The 23,406-nt window shown below is 34.5% G+C and overlaps 2 protein-coding genes across 2 annotated transcripts; both read right to left on the reverse strand.

Moving 5' to 3' along the window:
• Window positions 1–544: 544 nt before the first annotated feature.
• Window positions 545–5,017, reverse strand: LOC125835058 (DNA-directed RNA polymerase II subunit RPB7). The gene is made up of 5 exons (XM_049514199.1): window positions 4,814–5,017; window positions 4,550–4,715; window positions 3,307–3,357; window positions 752–817; window positions 545–655 (listed from the first exon to the last, which is right to left on the reverse strand). Exons 1-5 carry the CDS (start codon window positions 4,927–4,929, stop codon window positions 545–547), a joined length of 510 nt encoding a protein of 169 aa, XP_049370156.1. The 5' UTR covers window positions 4,930–5,017.
• A 1,668-nt stretch (window positions 5,018–6,685) lies between these two features.
• LOC125835051 (serine/threonine-protein phosphatase PP1 isozyme 1-like) lies at window positions 6,686–17,437 on the reverse strand. Its single transcript, XM_049514195.1, is given in 5 exon segments — window positions 6,686–7,061; window positions 12,765–12,984; window positions 13,059–13,153; window positions 13,156–13,617; window positions 16,815–17,437. Coding segments are annotated over 4 exon segments (957 nt in total). The 5' UTR covers window positions 17,041–17,437; the 3' UTR covers window positions 6,686–7,061; window positions 12,765–12,810.
• Between the last annotated feature and the right edge of the window lie 5,969 nt (window positions 17,438–23,406).

A 23,406-nucleotide genomic window follows, 5' to 3' on the forward strand; every position in this document is an offset into this window, starting at 1 on the left:
AAAAATCTTGGAGTTCTTAGTTTTGCTTGAAACTCTCTTTGGGACTGTGCTTGTATATCCTTGATTAAAAGGTTGCAGTACCTATGGTCTATTTCTCTTCCTACCTTTCTTAATCGTGCGCCTTACCCTTAACCTCTGTTAGACAGCATTAACGGGACAAGGAGCAAGGCGGCGTGGGGGGCCTTGCGCCTTTGCCCTTTTGGTTTGTTCCATTTTTCAGTTGCCCTTTTGGCATTTTTGCAACAAAATGTTGCCCTTTAGGCTCCCGACTCTATATTAAAACTTAGTAAGAATTGGATGGGTTGGGTTATGACCAACATTTCGGCCCAGCCCAAGTAGCTTTTGACCTGCCCAAATTGAGCTCAACCCGCCCACAGATCTTCACAAAGACAACTTACTAGAAAGGAGGATGCAAATGACTGAAACATCTATTTATTGAAATCAAAGGGAGAAATTGGCTCTCGTTACCTAATGTGGGCACATTTTGTAGTTTGTACATAGTGAGAAAATGTTATCAAAATTTAAGCACATCAACTCAAAGTTTTTAGGAAAATTCACAAAATAAAAAGGAGAGTTGCTGACATACAATTTCTGTGGCATCAACACGTGTTCCAATAATCTTCAATCTAACTTCACTTTCCTTCTGAATTTTAACCTACAAAAGATGAATAAATGAAACTGAATCACATCTACAAGCTGAATTTTTTTCAAAAGAAGAGATAAAAGTAAGGAAAGCAAACAAATGGCATACCGAACCATCTGAAGTTGTATAATTTGGCACATCCCCCGACTGAAACTCCATGTCATCAGGTATCAACTGTTGGAAATCCAAGGGTCAAACATAAACAGATGTGAGAAAAAGGCCTATATAAGCTTTTGCATGCATAGAGGCTTTATGTCTTGTAAGAAGAAATAAGAAATTTTTATATGCATCAAATGGAGTGCTTGATAGCACAGTCTGGGAGTTCTTAAGCTTTTTATTTGGATATTTTGGTCAGGGAACCCAAGAGTTTCCAAGACAAGGATGAGGCTTGGCTTGATACCTTATTAAATTATGTGACCACCTCATCTAAAATTTTAAACTAGTAGACAAAGCACATTTTAATGATATATCCAAAGTTACCAAAGTGATATTGCAAACTAAACAATACTTCCTTTGTCAACTTCTTTGTTAAGTCCTTTACCTCAATCCACTTATAGTTGGAGGGAGAGAGTTCCATTAGAATGCTATTTGGGTCACAAAAGCATCTTTGATGAATGGATACTAAGCCAATCTAGTGGACCTACAATTTTGGAGAACAGCGTAATAGAACTCCTTTAACAGTGGAGAAGAATTTCTCCTCAAATTCAAATACAGATGAGTTTGCCTTGTGGCGCGCCGGCGCCTTCTATGATGAGAAATGGATCAAAATGGCACTAGGCAAGGGTGCCACTATGCCGCTTAAAGGATCAAATGGGCCTTTTCAATCTTCACAAAGATCTATATCAACTGGCGGCTTTATTTTGCTAGGAAGCATTGGAGGTGGTAGACCACCTCGCACTTGATGGCAATCTAGCAGCAGAATAAAGATCTGATGCTATCAATCTGCTAGGCATGAATTGGGTGATATCTAAGATAGATGGGCAAGTTATCCAAGAAGTAAATGCAAAAGTATAGAAAGGGTGAAACTATCTTTTTGCATAGCAGTTGTTCATGTTGTATAGTTTTTATCTGGCACACGGATTTCTCCATTGTGCCAATAAGCTGATTTTCTTATCTGGCAAAAAGAAATAAACAAATGAGACAGATTGGATTAAAATTGGTTAGAAAGCTGGCATCCTCAATTCTGTCATCTACTATACAATAGTATCAAGCCACACTTGACTGCATGAGATCTACTTCCTTCTCTTTGTGGTTTGTAAACTCAGTATGTAGCACGAATGTATTCTACGACTATAAATATCCCCACTATATGCTCACATTTTCCCACCACCCTTTTTTTTTTTATGACAAGGGAAACCCGCAGCCGCTACCCTTTGGGTGCGCACAGGGTAAAACCCCCGCTCCTATGCAATAACTCACAAACCACATAGGAGAAGTAACCCACATTAGGCAAGCCCGGTGCGACGAGCTCGACACAGAAGGCAAACCCCTTGCTTTCGCTGGCAAGGGGTTTCGACCTTGAGACCTCCAACATGGAAATCCCAAGCCCAAACCACTGGGCCACCCCGAAGGGTTTTCCCACCACCTTTTTTCTTGATGACAATGGTGTGTAGACCAGCCTATGCTCACCCCCACTATTCCACCAGGTACCTTCTACCTCCCACCAGCAGAGTTATAGGGTAACTCTTCCCACTAAGGCATAGGCAGATAAGAAGAAATCATTCAATTGTTTTTTGCAGATTTTTTGTCTGTGTGGATTTGAACTCTTGTTTCAAAGGTCTGTATCCACTTAGTTAACCACTAGGCCACATCCTTTTACCTCCGCCGGAATTCCCACCACCACTAGTGACATGCGTACACCACCTAAATAATCTAGGCACCAATGAAATTCACTTAAGGTGACAAACTCAATACAGATTAATTATAAAAGGGTCTAACATGAGTCCCATGAAAAATTTGATCCTAAGAATAACTATCAAGGACTATTTAGATTTGGCAGAGTACTTATGTAGCAAGTACAAATGATGTAACTGAGAATAAACACGAGAAATGTATATGTGTTAGTATATATCTATATATACACACACACACAAAAACACTATAGACTACTTAGCAGTTACATAGATAATCTTAAACTAGATATTCAAATTAAGCTAAAGGTAATATCATATGAGAGACTACCCTTCTTCGAATTCTAGATTCCTTCTTCATTCTTTTATTGGAATTAACACATTAGAAAACAGAATAAGTTTGATATATCAAGGTTTGTTGTAGTGATGGGAGCCTCCAGTTCCAACCAATCCATTAAGGGTTTGCATCATCAAAGGGGTTTCCAAAATCAAGGGAAAATAAACACAAAAAGAAAATGTAGAGACATGTATGAAGATTGAACAAAAATACCTTTGAAGAATCAATAACTACCTTTCTAAAAAAACGTTGATATTCATGCTTTTACAATAGAAAATGCATGCAAAAGACATTTCATTAATATATTTCTAATCAGTACATTTCATTATCATATTAAATTTCCATATTTCAAATTGACCCATGCAATCATACATATAGCAGAATGAGCTTGTAATATGCCACACTAAGAAAATGTCGAGCATGTATGGGAATAACACATGCTGGATTAAATATTAAAAAATGGAGAACAAACTCACATGATTTGAGACAAAAATCTGCACAGGCCCTGCTTCAGCAAAAAATCCCATCTGCAATATTCCACACGGATAAATATCTTTAGGTAGGGTAGATGGAGAAGAGCTAACTAACATTAACCAATCAATCAACTACAACTCAACCCCAAGGAATCAGACTATATATTTATGAATCTTCTATATCCATTCCTCTACATTCAGGCCCACTTCATTCCTAACTTGTAGTAATTAATTTTATCCTTTAAACCAAATTAGAGGTTTTAACAAGACTAACATTAATGCAATGAAAAAAACTTTCCACGCAGAAGTTCCATATGCAATATTCCACAATCATGAAGTACCCAAATTAGTTTCAGATGGCAGTTTGTCTGGTTTTGTTTCTGCAGTTCTTTCAGAACCACAGCCGAGCTACTCAGCTATCGCGAAGCAAGTTTTGGCCACATTATTCTTGAAATCAAGCCCACCAGCCACGCCTATTATATTGGCATTGTAACCAAGACAGTGAACCAGTTGCAGCAGATTCTTTGTGGATTTTACAAATAGATACTGGTAATGGTATCCTAAAAAAAAAGACCAGTTCTATGGCTTGAAAATACTATGTTTGGTAGGCAATGCAGTTCTTATTTTCCTAGAAACCACGTGTTCTCTTAGATCAACCTTTCTTCTGCAATGATTCCATTCTGGGATTCCGCGCTTCGAAAAGTCTCTTTTGATGTGTCAGTTCATCGGTTACTTCTATTATAAAGTATAAGTATCTATAGATCAACCTATCAATCATAAAAAAAAAAGTCTATATGCCTATCAATCAATCTAAATCTCAATCTCAAACTAGTTGGACTCGACTATTCAATTCATTCTCTACTCAAACCCATTGAATCTTCCTTTCTATTTCTTTCCTTCTCGATCTCTCTTATTCTCTAAATTCTCCCCTTTCTTACATATATTTTCAGCTGAATTAGCAGGTTTATTAACCACCTGTTTTTTATCAGAACCTCTTTTTTTAAAACCCGAATTTCCTACAAAGAAGAGAAAGTAAATTTTCGTTGGAGGCAAATTTAAAGTTTGTTTTTTCAGAAGATTACTGCTAATCCACCTCCAACCACTGTAAAAAGATTTGGATACCAAATTTTCGAGATATTCAACTACTTAATTAGCGAAATTCAGTTGAATTCTGTGTAATTACTTGATCTAGCGAACACACAGAAGGTAACAGTAATGCAAATTAAGGGGAAAGAAAAAACCTTACCTTGTTAACCATGGTGACAACAGCCTCCAAAATCTCACCTTTGAAGGGTCGAAATACAACACATTGATACTTCACTGGGAAAGTAACAAAACCAGTTCCATCACGAATTAATCCTTTTCCAACACTTTCAATCCCAGTAATCGCCACTATAAAACCATGTCGACCACTGCAAAAAAAAAAAACCCAAAATCCATATTTTAACAACATTAAATCAACCAGAAAAAGAAAATAAAAAAACGAAAATTAGGGTTTTATGAATGAAACCTGCAAGTTCCTTCTACATCTTTCATTAGTTTTGAAACAAGTTTTTCACGAAGATCACGACCAAAGTGACGAGGATGAAGCTGCATGTTTCTCTCCAATACTATGTGGAAAAACATGTTTGAGGAAGAAGAAGAAGCTACGTTTGTTGATCGGAGTTGAACAAAGTGAAGCTTATGAAGAACGGACAGAGATTTATATTGGGCCGGCCGGGTATGTCAACAATTAGACCAAAAATAACCTATTTTATACACCAAAGTTTATTTCCTAAAAATTTTAGGTAATTATTTCCTAATTTAGCTCCTAAATTAGGTATTTTTTTCCTAATTTAAATCACGCAATTAAATTAGGTATTTTTTCCTAATTTAAATTAGGTATTTTTTTCATAATTTAAATCACGCAATTAAATCTGAACGTATTTGGACGCGCCAGAATCTGTTATGATTCGAAATATTGCAAACTAGCGTATATCTAAGTAATTATCTCCTAAACTAGTGGAATTCGGTAAAATATCCTTTATTTAAATATGAAAAATAGTTTAAAATATTTTTGAACTATGCGAAATTGAATAAAATAATCTTCAGTTAATAATTTGATGTAAAAATGTCATTACTGTCAATAGTTTAATCCATAAATATCATTATTATTATTTATTGAGTCAAAATACCTTTTTTCAAATAAATATATTATTTCTCTTCTTTAAAAAAAAAAAAGAAAAATCAATATGATCCCAACTCTATTTTTTCTTTTGTATCATTATCAATGTCATGGAGCATCTAGTGAAATATCTAATTTTTGTTTTCTCATAAGGCAGTAATCACCTCAGCTCAGAAAAGGGTGGGAGAGTTTGGTTATACCTAGGTAATGAGGAAGTAAAATGTATTCTATGTAAAATTGCACTTTCCGATTTTTATTTATATATCATCATTTTAGATTTAACGTTTCTTAAAAAACTAGATAAGATTATGATTACATCCTTATTTGGTGATTTTATTGAGTTGGACAAGAATATAATTGATTTTAGTCTTTTACACAAACTTGTATATCTATGTATGACAGTGTAATAGGGGCGGTCCATTTGGATTGACTTAAAAAAAGTATTTTTTAAGTCAAAAATAAAAAAATCAAACTGAAATCTAAAGTAAAAGGAGACCTACCTTTTGATTTTTGACTTATTTTAAGTCATTTTTTACTTTATCAATCACTTCCTAACTTATTTTAAGTTATTTTATATATTTGTCAAACACTTTCAGAAGTTATAAACTGACTTGAAAGTAAGTTTGACAAACTTTTAAGTCAATCCAAACACCCATTAAATTCGAAATGAGGACAACAATTCTTAAAGATTTGTTTTCCCTTTTCAAAGACTCAAACATATCTGATTAAGGAAGAAATTTATATTGTTACATATTTGTGGCTCTAAAGCTAGGAAAAGGGCTATGACAAGAGTGAAAAAGGTAACAAAGGTCTTTTGAACAAGCTATCGATTATTTGTGCACAATATCCCATTAAATAGTAAGGTACGTATCATAACGAAATATTTACTCAAAAATTTAACAAAACCACAATATTGCTACATCCAAACTATCAATGAAGTGGATGAAAATCGCTAAAGAAAAGAATGCAACTCCCCCATGTAGACAAAAAGAGTTAGATAATTTCTTCTCATACACCTAACTGCGGTCACCCCAAAGAGCTTGATGGGATGAAAGCTCCCAATCATACTATATATCTCTCTTTTGTTATGAGTGGTGTCTAAACTATCTTATACACACCTCGACTATATGTGCTACTGCTACCTCCCACCAAATACATTTACCGAATCACTACGTCCCCAACTGCAGAACGAATCTAATAATCTTCAACACCAGATAGTCATTAAGAACCAGTAGCAAATCATTAAGACTCACAGAGAAACTACCATCCAATTCAGGAAGTTGCTGCAACTGAGCAATTTTTTAGTATCAACAATCTACATATCTGCACCGCAATTTACATACCGATTTAGACGGTTTTAATTCATAAATTGCATGAAATTAAGTAAAATATGAAAAGACAGATTTAAAATGAAAAAGAGTATGTGGCCTTGAGGCCACCTCAAAACTACAGTTAGGTCCTCGATTTTTAAGCTTGGAAGAGAAGGCTTTTTTAACCAACAACTAGCTCCTCTCCGTTCTAAAACATACTCGTACGATGTACATCCCAGAAGTTGTCTTCATCTTCAACTGCTCTTTGCCAGCCATAAGAATTTCTGCATACAAGATAAACTTTTTAAAGACTAACTAAAGAAAAACAAACTATCTGTTCAAGATGCATAATGCAAAACGATGCAAAAGCTGAAGTTTTAGCATAACTGGTCGCAGAAACATAGCTTTTCAGATAACTTTTCCCTAAATACCACATGCACAAGTACTATGGTCAATTCCATAATGTTTTCAGGTCCACTATTCATCCCATAAAGAAACAAGAAATGTTGGAAGCAAAATATGGAAGCATAAGATTTTTGCTGGTAGTAAGATCTTCATCTGCATCCTTATTTATCAAATAGAACACAATCCGCATCCTTGCTAAAAGAAAAAGTCAGTCAAATAAACTGCCCCCAAAGGCTTTGGTCTAGTGGTAAGAGAGTAACGTGTAATGTGCAAGTTCCACACAATCACAAGATCAAACTCTGAAGTAGATGGAAGAATCCGGTATTTTAGTTTGAGAGGGATAGAGGGACAGGTCAATTATCCACCTAGTTTCGAACCATGCGCCATTGGCTTCTGATGATTTATCGATTATCAAAAAAGAGGAAAGAAAGCTAACAGATTGGGAATAACTTGAACAGCAGAAGCAAAATACATTAACGTTAAGAAGACGATATCAAATGTTAAATAAGACAATTCAAAATTTTGCGAAAATTGGAGATCGACCCACTGGTTCACAGTACAGATAACTGGTAATGGTGCTACCACCTACCAGAAGTATTCACTTCGTTGTTAAACTGCTTGATGCTGCTAGTTCACGGGGCTGAGCTCACCAATTTCACTAGAAAAAGGCAAAGGTCGAAAAGGGGAAATCTGAACAAAAGAAAGAAAAAAGGAAAAAGAGACGACCTTTGTTGCCCTTCGGAAGTCAACTTCACAAAACACTTGAAAAATGATAACATTATGGGACTGCTTAAACAGATGATAGAACTGCAGACAACCAATTTAGAGAAAAGGAGAATCATTATATTTCAGTATAAAGAAGTACCCCATATTTGATGCCAACAGTGGTCAATAAATATGAAGACCATTCAAACCGAAAATTGGGACTAATTACAAAGACTTCCCCAATGTTTTAGCTAGTACCATGTTGCAGCTTTGTGGTTTCATTTTGTTGTTCTTTTATGTGAGTGTAAAGTTTCAACTATTACAAAATCCTTCGGTATTTAGATGTTTCAGGACTCCCTAGGTTCCTCCTAAATTAGTTGAGGGAATGTGTTGTTTTCTTATATGGTCTTAGTTTATTTTTTCCTACACGGCTCATATGTCTTAAGTCTCTTAGATGATAATACTTATCTCTAGGTGGGTAGGGTCATACTAGTCAATAGTGTTTTGGATGCCTTCCTACTTATGTCATGTCTCTTTTTCCTTTACTTAGCAAGGTAAGGAAAAGAATTGACAAGATCAGCAGGAGTTTCATATGGCAAGGCAACAATGAAAAAAGAGCATTCCACCTGGTTAATTGGGATGTTCTTATCGAATCCAAAAAAGATGGTGGCCTTGGCATCAGGAACCTAAATACTGACAACCAAAGCTTACTAATGAAGTGGTTATGGAGGTATAATCTTGAACCATATGCTTTATGGAGAAATGTCATTCATGACAAGTATGGTCAAGATGATCAGTGATGTTCAAAGGTGGTTGTGAGCCCCCATGGTGTAGGAGTCTGGAAAGCAATCAGATCCCTCTGGTCTTTGATGGCTGGAAATATTAGTTTAAGAGTGGGCAATGAAGGAAAGTTCGTTTTTGGTGTGATAATTGGCTTGGGCATGGACCTCTAAAGGAACTCTTCCCTGAATTCTTTAGCATTGCCACTATGCCAGACATTAATCTGGAATCAGCAAAAGGAGTACACGGATGGAATATTACTTTTAGAACGCTACTGCATGATTGGGAGCTGGAAAAGGAACTTATTCTGTAAACTCAGCTTATAACATTCTGATTAGGCTTGCCTCACACTGGATAAACTTCAAAGGGAATTCCAACAATGTTCTAGATGCTTTTTGTGCAGAGCTGCTAGGGAAAATCCTAGTCACTTGTTCATTCCTTGTCCTGTTATTAGACAATTATGGCAACTATTCTTGAACATGGTAGGCACGCGAGGGTGTTAAAAAATCTCATATTGATGGAGAAAAGAAGTTGTCTCCTTATATGGTCTGTAGATAATCCACACTCCAAGAGCTAGCTTAGCCAATATTCATTTTTTAAACATGGTAACAGAGTAGAACCATTCCTTTTCTTAGTTTACCTAATGTTGACTGTCATGTTATGTTGTCCACACACAAAATGTTCCAACCTTGGCCATGGATAGGGATGGTAAGAATGTCCCATGAACTGCTATTTGGTGTCTACTTGTATGAACTTTAAACAAACCCAACTTCATGAACTACCTCTTGACATTGAGTTAAGCACAAAGTACATTTTCTTACCATATCACCAATATAACAAAATACGTGTCTAGATTCATTACACTTGAATAAGTAAAATCATATAGAGTACTCTTTACCATATCTGAGGATATTTTGCATTTGATTATAAAATATTAACTTAGCTTATTTGTAGACAAAATGATTGCCCACCATATCATACATCACCTAAAACTTCCTCTATAAGGAGGTAATCTTGTACATTGTGAGTTAATCAAGTCAGGAAAAAGTTGTCTTCTAATTCCTTATATATGGTATCAGAATCTCTATAATCTTCGTCGAACTCAGATAGTTTCTACTTCTAGTGAGTGGCATTATGCCTCTTGCAAGAACAAAGTTGGTTGCCCTCTCAAACAATATTTTCTAGTTCTCTTTCTTTTGGTGTCTGGTGTCGCCCCCCTCTCTAATCATCAATGTCACTCCTCTTTCTCACAACCGCTCAAGCATTGCTACCTTCTAACGATTATTCAAGCATTTCGTATATCTTCCATGATTGTTTCGGTACCATTCATCTCATAGACAACCATTTTGGGTGTCACTACTCTCCACGTCAACTGACATAGCCTTCTAAAAGCCTCAAATATGTTGATAATAACTCCGAGATTTGCAATACCTAGCTCATTTCAAGGACCGAGAATATCTTCATTTCGAAGTGTTATGCAAGAGACTTTATTTTGATGTACAGTTATGAGTTTTGAAGGATAAAATCCTAGCAACAGTAACTAGTCATGGTGCATCATTTCCAACCCGAGTAGAGTGTCAGGATTTTATGTTCGTAGTTCCAGAGAACAAAATAAAAAGATGTTACACAGAGAATCAAAATCGAATGGTTGAAATTGAGAAGTGGTACCAGTGTTATGTGATAGAACAATGTGTAGCGAAGTGAAAGGTAAGTTCTATAGAATAGTTATAAGACCAACAATGTTATATGGAAGTGAATGTTGAGCCATTAAAGTACAAGACATCCCCAGTTATAAGACCAACAATGCTACGTGGAAGTGAATGTCTTGCTCCTCATGGGAAAATAGTGTTCTGTTTCTAAGCAAATTCACTAATTAAGATGCAACTGGAAAAGGACATGGAAGTTCCTTTTCACTAACAAAGAGGCTCTAACATTCCATTAGATTGGAGAAAGAGAGAGCAACAGAGGGATAGGAGAAGTAGGAGAAAAAGAAGTTTGCTTATTTTGTTGAATTTTAGGGAAAGAATAAAAGGATAAGGAAGAAAAGCTTTAAACATATTTAAAATTAGCCAATGACCGAATTGCATATGAAGGACAGAATACAAAATAACATCATTGCTAATCTTTCTTCAAAGAATCTAAACACAAGATAATGTGTGCTTTTAGAACAAGCACCAAGGACTATTTACCCCACCATTTTTCTTTGGATCATATTGAACTTGAGAAGAGGATAAGAAGTAGCTGAACCATATAACACCATACTCTTTTCCTGAAGCTTAGTTATGGAGTCATGGGAGAGAAAAGGTGGGAATTTCGGGATAAGTGAGAAGGGAAACCAATCTAGAAGTGAACCATCTAGTGACCTTTTATCGGTCTTGATGGAAAAGTACTTCTGTGCCATATTAAGGGACCTGCCTTGATTGGTAAGAATCAGTTTTGTATTTAGGCCTGGTTATATGCTAAAATAATTTTTGAAAGACATGAAAAGGGTAGAACAATAAACAAAATTCAAAATAACGTAAAGCAATATTTTTAAATGTTTGCTCAACTTTAAAGATTGTATCTTTTCAAATTGAACAAAATTATTCAGCCCTAGTGGGACAGACTAAATGACCAAAGTAAACCAGGCAGAATGGGAGCGTGAAAAACTAATGTACAGCAATTACACCTTTAAAGTGATTATATTTTGACATTACTATATAGTATTCTTGATGGCATCCCAACCTATCTAATGTCTCTAATCCCTACACCAGCTAGTGTGGAGAAGGATCCACAAAAACACAAAGGCACTTCCTATGAGAAGGTAATCCAGAAACAAGGAAATTTCATCTAGTAAAGTGTCCATTGAGACAAAAATCAGAAGGATGGAGGTTACAATCAGAGCTTGCTATGTAAATAGCTATGGAGGTTAAATGATGGGAAAAGTTATCTGGAAAGCAGTGGTAGAGGTGATTTATGGAAGAGAGGGTTGATGGGAACCTAAAGCAGTGAAGACTCCATATGGAGTGGCTGTTTAGAGACAGATCTAGGGGGAATTCAACATGTATGTCGTCTTGAGGGTAGGCAATGACACAATCAGACTTTGGGAAGATAATTGCAATGGGTTTGGTTTGCAGAAAAATCAATTTTCCAATCTGTACAGACTGGCATATAATCCTGAAGCCCTCTTAGCTAGAATTTTAACTTATATAGACATCCAGTTCAGAAGGAATCTCTTTGACAGGAAAATGCAGGAAGTTGTATTTATTCATTCAGAAGATGCAATCAGTAGTGTTGTTGCCAGAAAAAGAAGACGGCCTACTCTGGAAAGCTAGTAAATGTTCTTTTATTGTCAGCTCATTCTATAAAAAATCAATGCTATTCAGCCAGTGCAATCACAAAAGTGGCCTTAGAATGTACAACTAAAGTCTCAACAAAAGTTCCGTATTCTGGTTGACTATTATCTCATGAAGCATGTCTAACTCAAGAAAACTTGATGAGAAGGGGTTGGATAATGTGCAGCAGATGCTACTTGTGTGACAAATCTTGTGAATCTATGGATCATATTTCTGTGCATTGTGAATTTACTTGGCAAGTGTAGACCAGGTTCATAGTTAACTGTGGCATCTATTGGACTATATGGCAAGTTCATAGCTCACAGAAGCACCCCTAAAGAAGATCTGGAGAGTTATTCCTCTTAGCATAGTTTGGACAATTTGGAAAGAAAGAAATAAGAGGTGTTCTGAAAGCAAAAAAGGAGCAGGTTTGAAATATAGCTGTTTGCATTACTTGAACTATTGGAAAGATGGAAACGTTGTTATGAATTCAAATAAAATGGTGCACATGCAAGCTAGACTGCTAAGGCTTTTAATGTAATCAAGCCAGCATTATCTCAGTACTTTCGCAGTATCAGTTTGATACTGTTTAACATCTTACCTTATCAGGCAAAATATTTTGAGACTAGGAAAATGACAAGCCAAAGACACTTTCACTTCAATATCATGAAATTAACCAATGACAAAAATGAGACATTTCTAAGACAGGCTGCTCATTCTATCATGGAAACAGCACAAGTGTTGCATATATAAAGGGAAATAAGATTGTATCAAGCTACTAACCTTAGGTGCTCTGAGAGCGCATAGATAAAAGCTATCGATTTTTGCCTCATAAAAACCGAGGTTTTCTATCTGTTGGCTTCAGTATCTGGAACGAGCACATTAAACTTTCATCAACACTCATCATTGCCCCAGCATTATCAAATTCACCACAGTAGTTTGGGGCCGAAAATATTGTCACTAGCTGCCTCTCAGCAAAAAATTCATAACCATCTTCAACAACCTAGGTTGAGAATATTCTGGTCAATATAAAAACCATAAAGGGAACACAAAAAAGAAGAAAAATCGTATAAATACCTGGTGGGCACGACAAACAAGGTCCATATCGTGTTGCATCAAGAATTCTGCAACCTTATCAGGACCAAAAGTATATGAAACTCCCCTATCATTCATTCCCAACCTTTAACTTCCCGGCTAGGATCTGACCAAAGTAAATCACACAGCAACCCAGAATCTGGAACATCAGTTGGACGAGGTAAATTTCTTATCTGATCTAAGTTTGTTAGATCTGGAGAAAGACCACCATGCATGCACAGTATTTTCTCATCTATGAGAGCAGCAACGGGAAGACAATTGAAACATTCTGTGAAGCATTTCCATAGCTTCACGTTGAATCGGCGCTTACATTCATCATAGAAACCATAAATCCGATTAATAGAAGCACATTCATGATTTCCTCTCAAGAGAAAGAAGTTTTCAGGATATTTAATTTTGTATGCAAGCAGAAGGCATATTGTTTCCAAACTCTGTTTACCACGGTCCACATAGTCCCCTAAAAACAAATAGTTAGCCTCAGGAGGAAATCCCCCATATTCAAAAAGCCTCAAAAGATCACCATACTGGCCATGAATGTCACCTAGAATCCAGACAAAAAAACAAAGAGAGGGGAAACGAGACAAATTTATCAGTCCAATATTGTTTAATATGAATAATCCCATGCACTGGCTAAGAAAGAAACAATAAAAAGAACCAAAATACAAAACAATGAAAGCAAAATGTTATTAATGGGGGAAAGCAACCTATCATAAAATAAACTCACTTCGTGATATAGCATAATCATGACGATACAATATTTGAATGAAGCACAGTACATCGCAATGACTATATAAGGCAGATAAAATAAAGATATCATGTACACCATTGAAGTTCCACTGTTTTCAAGATAGACAAGACAATAACGATGACAATGAAAGAATTTATTACCTCCTTCCTCCCTTTCCAAAAATTTTAGTAGCCATAATGCCAAAATATAACCAGTACAGCGATTTTATAACCCGAACATTGAAAGAACGATACCGGTTATCATTTTTTTTAAAATGAATAATGGTAAATTTTATTAATAGAAGTGCAGTACCAAGCTGGTACAGAGACAAAGCACATATGATATTCAACTCCTCACCCTAATATTTTTTTGATAAAGAACTCCTCATCCTAATATTAACATTCTACATTTTACATTAAGAAAAAAAAATGAAACCAAAAGCCACGAATGCACATAACGCAATCAACTGAAATGTAAATGAGTGGGCAAGTTCACAATCAAGTTTAAAGAAGCTCCAAAAACGTCATAGATAAACTAGACCAAGTAGAGATTTGTATTTCAGTAGAAAATATTGAGAAGCCCTAATTTGCCTTTAAAGACCAATCATGGAATCAAAAGGGTCCAAATGAAGCAGAATAGATATTGAGGATTCATATAGCTAACCCCAACTAATTTGGGATCGAACCATAGTTGTTATTGGATATATTAGAACAAACAACTTTACATGTTACCCTACCTCATACATGCTATATAAGACGAGTGAGCAAGTTGTGCATAATTAAACTTTAAAAAGCTGATGTTACCCTACCTCATACATGCTATATAAGACGAGTGAGCAAGTTGTGCATAATTAAACTTTAAAAAGCTGCATAAAACATTTTACTATTTGATAAACTAGAGCAACTAGACATCTGTATTTAAGTGGAAAATATAAAGAAGCCTTAATTTGTCTTTTACGAGTACCAGAATGAAACGTGTGCAAACAACGTGAAACAAATTCTGAGGATTCATATAGCTGACCACAACTAATTACAAACTGAGGCATATACAAATTCGACGAACCAAAATATACACATTACCTACCTCATAAAACCTCACCCACCATCCCTTCCAAATCGGTAGAAAATATAAAGAAGCCCTAATTTGTCTTTGTGAGTACCGGAATGAATAGTGTGCAAACAACGTGAAGCAAATACTGGGGATTCATATAGCTGACCGCAACTAATTATAGTTGAGGCATATACAAATCCAACGAAACAAAATATACATGTTACCTACCTCATAAAACCCCACCAACCTATTCCTTCCAAATCAGTAGAAAATATAAAGAAGCCCTACTTTGTCTTTTATGAGTACCGGAATAAAACGTGAGCAAACAAGCGAAACAAATACTGAGGATTCATATAGTTGACTGCAACTAATTACAGATTGAGGCATATACAAATTCGACCAAACAAGTATACATCTTACCTACCTCATAAAACCTCACCCACCCATCTCCTCCTTAATTAGGGATCAGATTAATTTCCAAATTTATCAGAAAAGTTATCATCTTTATGACAACTTTTTATTGATAACCTAGGTATCTGGGCGAACCGAACTTCCGCACATCTCCACTAATTCCACAGATACTTGTCGCCTCCCACCGGGGGCGGACCCACATTCTGCTCAAACAATAAATATTTCAGCAGAAAAATACCAAAATTGCTATATAAACAATGGTGAGCACCCATGGAACAAAAGCCTAAATGGGTGCTCTGGTTTTGAGGCAGAAATCAAAGCTCTTTTAAGTCATATTTGGGAAGGCATGTAAGATCGAACGCACTCTTTTAAACTTAGCTGATTATTTTTCTTATGTTATACTCTCTTATTTTGTTTTGTTTTTCTAACATTCTTCCTTTTTTTTTTGCTGACTGCTCCATTTAATTTTTTTCACTCTTTCTTTCTCATTAATCTAATACTGAGCAAACAACACGAAACAAATACTGAGGATTCATATAGTTGACCGCAACTAATTACAGATTGAGGCTTATACAAATTCGATCAAACAAATATACATCTTACCTACCTCATAAAACCTCACTCACCATCCCTTCCTAAATCAGGGATCAGATTAATTTCCAAATTTATGAGAAAAGTTGTCATCTTTATGATAACTTTATATTGATAGTCATGGTATCTAGGCGAACCAAACTTTCGCACACCTCCACTAATTCCACAAATACTTGTCACCTCCCACCAGGAGCAGACCCACGTTCTGCTCGAACTATATATATTTAAGTTTTAAAAAAAATTGCTATATAAACAACAGCGAGCACCGATGGAACAAAAGCCTGATGGGTGCTCTGGTTTAAAGGCAGAAAGCAAAGCTCTTTTAAGTGATATTTTGGGAAGGCATGTGAGATCGAACCTCCGTTAAAGCACTCTTTTAAACTTAGCTGATTATTTTTCTTATGTTTCACTTCACTCTCTTATTTTGTTTTTCTAACATTCGTCCATCTTGTTTTATAGTTTACTCATTCTTTGCTGACTTCTCCATTTAATTTTTTTTTACTCTTTCTTTCTCATTAATCTATTTAGGAAAAATGAAAAGGAAAGGGAAAAAATCATTTGTACTAGTTTCAAAACATTGAGCCTTCATTTCAGTTCTCCTACTCAACAGCAAAAATACCCTCCTCCCTGGTTTCCCTTTTTGATTACTATCATATGTGAAGGTATATTGCCTCTCCTTTTTATTTCTCTTGAACCAATCCAAACAACTTCTCCTCCCATTTTCTTTTGATGAACTTTTAGCTTGCAATTATGCTCATACAAGTTTATGTAAAAATCATTAGCACCCATAGACGTAAAATCCTGGATCCACCACTGCCTCCCACCAACAATAACAGGTTTAATCATAATAACAAAAGATATATCAAAAACAAAATCAATTCTTCATGCCTTAAAAACATGATAAGATGATAAATCAAGCTATTTGTGGTCAACAAAAAGATGGGGAACAAGGATTTTACCACAGATCTTGATGGGTGCTTCAAGTTCAAGGAGATTAGGTTGTTGAAGGAAGATTTCCCTTGAAGCACTACAAAGGGAACGGATCTCAGCTTCAGAAATCTGAACCTGCCTAACAGTTCTTGCATTCCTAAACTCCAAAAGCCTATTGATAATATCATCAAGAACAGCAGGCTCTATTAACCCTTGCTGCTGCTGCTGCTGCTGCTGATGCTCATTTTGTGCCATTTCTTTGAGACCCCTTTTTGTTTTCTTTCTCCACAACAAACACTAGAAGAAAAACACCCACAATCCAAAACAAACCAAACAACAAAAAGGGAAAGGGGAAAGGGGGAAAAACAAGAAAAGGGGGTGTCTTTTTTTTTTTGTTTTTTTCTTTCAAGAATCGATTTTTACAAGAAAAATAAAAAGATTGTAGATTTGATATTTGAGAAAAAGGGGAAAATCAAGAATGAGGGATTAATACTTTTACTATAGAAAAAAATATGAAATTATGTTTGCTCGTGTGGTGGCTTCCTTGATAATTGCTAAATCTAACGTTGTTTGCTAAAAAATGTGTCATGAATCATGTGGGGGTGTACCCCTACTTGAGGTCATTGCTCATTGGAGGACGGCGCCATTTCCTTAATAAAAAGCCCATTTGCTTTTTTTTTTAGGTTTCTAAAATATATTTCATACGACCTAACCAAATTAAAGTTTCAAGAAAGTGGGAAAAGCTCTAACCCCCCACTATGCAATATTAAGAGTGTCGTTTGGTAGTTGGTTAGCGTAAACTAGTTACGATAAAATTTATATATTACAATCTTTTATTTGATATATGAATTTTTTTTATAACTTATATATGTATATTAGCCATGCAAGTTTCTGAATTGCACATCAAGCATCAAATTAATTTCATACATCTTGTTTTCATGAATTTTCAGAAGAAAAGAAATGAGTTTTTCGATCAGATTTGATTAAGATAACTATATGGTTTTACGTCACGAAGAAAAAATTTCAAATCTTATTGCACTTGTTGTTGTTGTTGAAAGTCGGCAACTGATCGTTTATCGATGGAAGTGGATCTCTGATGGTGGAATTTCTTATATGCACAATCATAAAGTGTTTCGGGGAGCGACAAATTATGGGGGCATTGAATTTGAGGTAGACATGAAAATTGTTGTTGTTGTTGTTGTTGTTAAATCTTGATGTGTGATTGTTTGCCAATGAAAATGTGTCTTCCAATAGAGATTATGGCAAGCGTATGTATCCCGAAAGTGACGAATATTAGGCCACTTGAATTTGAGATGGATACATGAATTAGAGAGAAAAGAGGATGAAAAAGAAAGAGAATGAAGATATGCTAGGAGAGGAAAAGCGAGTTTTGGTTGTGCCGGGAAAAGAGAGGTTAGTGATTATATTTGATAAAGTTTAAAAAAATTGACCAATTTTGGCAATATACATATAAGTTAAGTGTGTTTTTAAGTAATTACTTCAACTTTTATACTAAAAGGGCATCTCTAATTATTTTCCTTTTTGTAACACCCCAAAAGTTCTTAAGACCAAATCAGATCGAGAAAGTTCAGAGAAATCATAAATCAATCTGTGCTTTCACAAACATATCTATGGGTGGTCAAAACCTTTACCGGTCGTAGATTGATCCGTAGATCAGAACCTCAACAACTCTGTTCAACTCTGCTTCTACGGGCACTTTGACAGACCCGTAGAGTGATCTACGGACCGTAGAAGGGTCTATAGATATGACCTCAGAACCCAAGAAATCTTTCCATTTATGGATACTTCCATCAACCGTAGAGTGATCTATGAACCGTAAGAGGCGGCCGTAGATGGCCTTCAGAGTTTTTAATTCAGAAATATTTTGGTTTTTCTCAATCTTTTAACTCCTACACTATGTCGTTTTTAACTATTTTAAGTGGGATTAAGGAATTCTTTGGAACTTAGACCCTCACTTTCACGCTCAAATTCCCAAACTAAGTTTCTTCTCTCTCAAGTCTCCTCTCAAGCAAGCTAGGGTTCCAAGCTTTAAGTTTTCATAATGTATCGTTCTTTATTCTAGGTATGTGGGATTTCATCAGTAGGTATCCCTTCACCCATTGAGTCCCGAAGAAACCTTAGATTTTAAGATTTCTGAATTCTCCAAACCTAGGGCTTCTATGATTTTCAGGGTTCTTATTGCAATTCAGTTATTCTTCATGATTAGTCTTTAATTACATGTCTTGCTTATGAATTTCATGTTTCAAATGATATTCTTATGAACCCTAAGTATACTAGTATTGATTTATCACGTTCAGTATCATGCTATCATGCATTATCTTACCTACAGAGTACATTCAAAATATTGACCGCATACTTTCTGCATATGTTGTTTGATAATATAGATTAAGACGTTCAACATTCGGATCGCGATTAGTACAATTTTTTATCAGCACAATAGTACATTAGTGGGTCATCATTCTTCGAGGACGATCTTTATCTTTCTTTCACTACAATTTATTTCAGTTTTAGGTAGTTGGAGTTAACTAGGGGCTTGTCCTAGCAACTTATACTTGTAGAGGCTTTTAAATACTTAGATGTAGTATCAACTATTGGTTATTTATTAGATATTTTCTCATTCAGTATGTGCGTATTAATAAAGATATTTCAATGAGCTTCCGTTTTTCCCTCTGTTACTTTCTTATGTTGCTTATTATTGTTGATTCTTAGTGTCATGTCAGACCATGAAGTTAGCTTGGGGTCACTTGTGGTTCTAGATACCGTTATTACGACTATGGGTAGTCTCGAGTCGTTACACTTTTTCTTGTAGATTTTCTTCTTCTCCCTCTTCTATTTCATTTGAATTTTCTTATGTTTCTTCTATTGGTGAAACTGTTCGGCTGAAGCTTGTACTAAAGTTTGAGATTCATTATTTGATATATTAGACCCTCATCAGATGATATTTTGCGAGTTAAATTGTGAAAGGGACAAGAATCAATTTTTGTATATCAATGTATAAGTGTGTATATTTATGTATAAATGTTGTATAATTATATTTCTTCAGTGTATGAGAATGTATATATATTTCCCATTGTCAATAATATGTAAGAGGCATCCATGAAAGTTTCACACTTTTTTCTTGTTCGTGTTATTCTTCTTCTTGTTAATATTCTGGTATATATATTACACATTCTATATACAAGTTTATACAGAATTATACATGTACTACACATGTGAAATTTAAACTGAGATTGAATTTTTTATGTATTTTTTTTACTTTTTTTCTCGAACAATTCATGTATAAATAGGTACTTTTTATTGATTTTTTTTGTCAAAATGGTAAAAAAATAATTTTTAATTTTGATTTTCGCTATTTATAAATAGGTACTTTAGTTAATTTACATAGTAGTTCAGCACATTATTGCTTGTTTTACGACTTGTTTTCTTTTAGAATTTATTGAAATAGTTTCAACACTTTTTAATATAATCAAGTCTATTTTTATTAGCGTAAGTTTGGTCGGTTGATTGTAGTTTAGCATCTTAAAGGAAGCTAAATTTCATTTTTTAATAATAACTAGAACATTTACCTAGAATTACATAAGTTAAGTAGAATAGTAATCGGAGTTAATTTTAGCATTATCTTAATTAAATATTTAGATGTCCTATATCATGCTTTGACCAAGTTAAAATGTGTTGTAACATCAGATGCATAAATTCTTAACTCATAGCCTAAAATATATGTTCATAGACAATTTCATTAAGAGCGTTTATTAATTTCAGTTGTAATGGTTGTAGAATCGATGAAGTTGATTGATGAAGAATTTACTTTCAACAAGACTTGATTAAAAAAAAAAACCCATTTTAAACAAAGTTCAAATAATTTTGTCTTAATTAAGACAAAATATCTATCAAAAAAATTAAAAGAAATTTTATTTTTAAAATATATATTTTAGTGCACATGCTTTGCAAAATTATTTAAAATACACACACATAGCATGATCGTATTAAAGTGCATATTCTTTGCACATACTTAAAAAATTCAAAAAATAAATAAATTAGATCAATGTATTTAATTCAAAGAGGCTAATGTATGTGGAAACAATTTATCCTCACATAAAAGTATTCTATAGGTGATCAATAAAAGACATATATTATTGTAATATATAAAATTTGCTCCTCCGTTTATGTCTATAACAACAATGGCGTGACGAATTTTTTTTATAGAAAAAAAAAATTAAGGGCGAGTTTGCCACACTAAAATCCCAAAAATAATTACAAACATCAACATCTTATATGCATAAATTCTTAATAGATAACCTCGAACAATATTTTTATAGACAGTTTCATTAGGAGAAATATTTATTAAAAAAATTAGAAGTTCAAGTGTACATACTTTGCAAAATGTTTTAAATGCACACATAAAATGATTATATTAAAGTGCATATTCCTTGCACATATTTCAAAAAATACGTGAAAAATAAATAAATTTATATATCTAATTTTGTAACACTCCAAAAAAATTTAAGCTAAGATTTGAATCATTTATGTACCATATCGGGTGATTCCTAATTATGCAATTAAGATCAATTTCTAAGTGTGGAAGGTACTTTGGAGATGAATTAAAGTCATAAGAATCCTCTAGCACAATGTTGAGTTGAAAGCTTATTTATTGATTGAGTTTCAATGTATGTTATTACTTGAGTCAACTTGAAACGAGAGATATTCTCTTTAAATATGAAGAGTTATAAGTCCCACTACCCATCAAATGAAAGATCTTTTAGTCTTATTTCCAATGTCACTGATCGCTTATCAATATGGGGTCCTAATCAAAAGTTATGATCATTTTGATTTTGTCGGACATTCTATTTTGACATGCATTTCGCCTGCATTAAGCATATTCGTACCTGCGAAATGCATGTGGGACGCAGATGGGGAAAACTAAGTGATATTTCGTTTTGACTGTGTTTCGCCTGCATTCAGCGGATCCGCACCTACGAAATGCATGTGGGCCGATGGGAAACATTTTAAGTCAACTTTAGTACTATGATTTTTCTCACTTTTGGTCATTCTTTCAAGTCTTAGAAATAGTTTTCTCTCCTCATCTTATCCTCTATCATCAAGGTAAGTCCTTCTCCATCACGCTCCGACTCGAGATTCGACCCTCATTCCCGACCTAGTACCCGACTTTCAAACTGGGACCTAACTTCGACATCTATTCGGTACTCGACTTCTAATTGAGATTTGACATCAACACCCAACTTTCAAATAGGGATCTAATCCCGACATCTGAGCTCGACAATCGATTCAGAATCTGAACTCTCACTACAACAAATGTGATTATCAAGGACAAATAATTTTGTCATTAATAAATCATATTTCGTTACTAAAAATCTTGTGTGACGAAAAAAATTTCGTCAAGCAGTCGTCCCTAAATGCGCGTCTCTAAAATTATTCAAATACGATTTAGTGTTTCGTCGCTAAAAGTATTATATTAACTACAAAAAGAAGAATCGTCGCCAAATGAATAATTATTTGTAACAAATTTATTTGTCATAAAAAGTATAATTTGTTTATGGTTAATAGTATCTTTTGTCACTAAAAAGGTTATTATTACCGACAAAATTGTAGTGTTGCTAATTAATTAGTTCAAACAATGACGACATCAATTGTCTCTAAAGTAATATGTATTTCGTAGTTGAACAAATTAATTTCGTCACCAATAACTACTTTTTATATACAAAAATAAATTTGTCCTTAAATGTATAAATTAGGGACAAATTTATTATTCTAAAAAAGGGTAATAATTTTTGTGGTTAAATATATTCATTTTATCAGTAAAAGTATTATTTTTACCGACAATATATATTGTCACTATAAATTATCATGATTAGTGACAATTGTAATTGTCATAAAATAAAAAATTAATTCGTATTTAATAAAAAAAGGGATATTGGGACAAATATATTTTTGTCACTGTTGGGATTTATGCAGTTTTGATGATTGACAAAGAAAGACGAAACACGTCAGTCAACATGTCCAAAGGTGCACTGTCACGAGCAGTTAAATTCGAGAAAGCTTTTAGAATGAACAAAGACAAAAGTGCAGAAATAAAGGAATGGATAATGTTCATTTCGTGAGAAAACCAAAGGAAATAAACATCTGATGAATTGAAGAGAAAGAATCAATGAGTTTGATATGAAGAAGGAGTTTAAAGAGGCAAGGAGTTTTAATTGAGGAAGGAGTCTTACGTAAAGTAGAACTCTTCAAGTTATTGCTGAATTGAAGTGTTGAAGTTTGACTACAATACAAAAGAACCAATGAATGTAATTTGAAGAAGGAGTCTAAAGAAGCAAGGAGTTTGAATTGAATAATATAATGAGTCTTACTTGAAGTACAACTCTAAGTCAAGAGAGTTGAAGTCAATGAGGAGTTTGAAGTAAACAATAACTCTATGAAGAATTGTGCTTAAATAGAGGCGAAATCGTCCAGAATACGTGTGCACTTACAGAGCATAAAGAGCAATTGAGAAATTGACTTCGCAAGTGCTGCCAACGAACTGAAGGAACATATCGAAGAACCTAATCTTTTTACAGAGTTTGTGTTAGGAGTTTTTCTTTGTGA

Source organism: Solanum verrucosum, unplaced genomic scaffold, assembly GCF_900185275.1.
Source record: "Solanum verrucosum unplaced genomic scaffold, falcon-dt-bn FXZP01000220.1, whole genome shotgun sequence".
Lineage (NCBI taxonomy): Eukaryota > Viridiplantae > Streptophyta > Magnoliopsida > Solanales > Solanaceae > Solanum > Solanum verrucosum.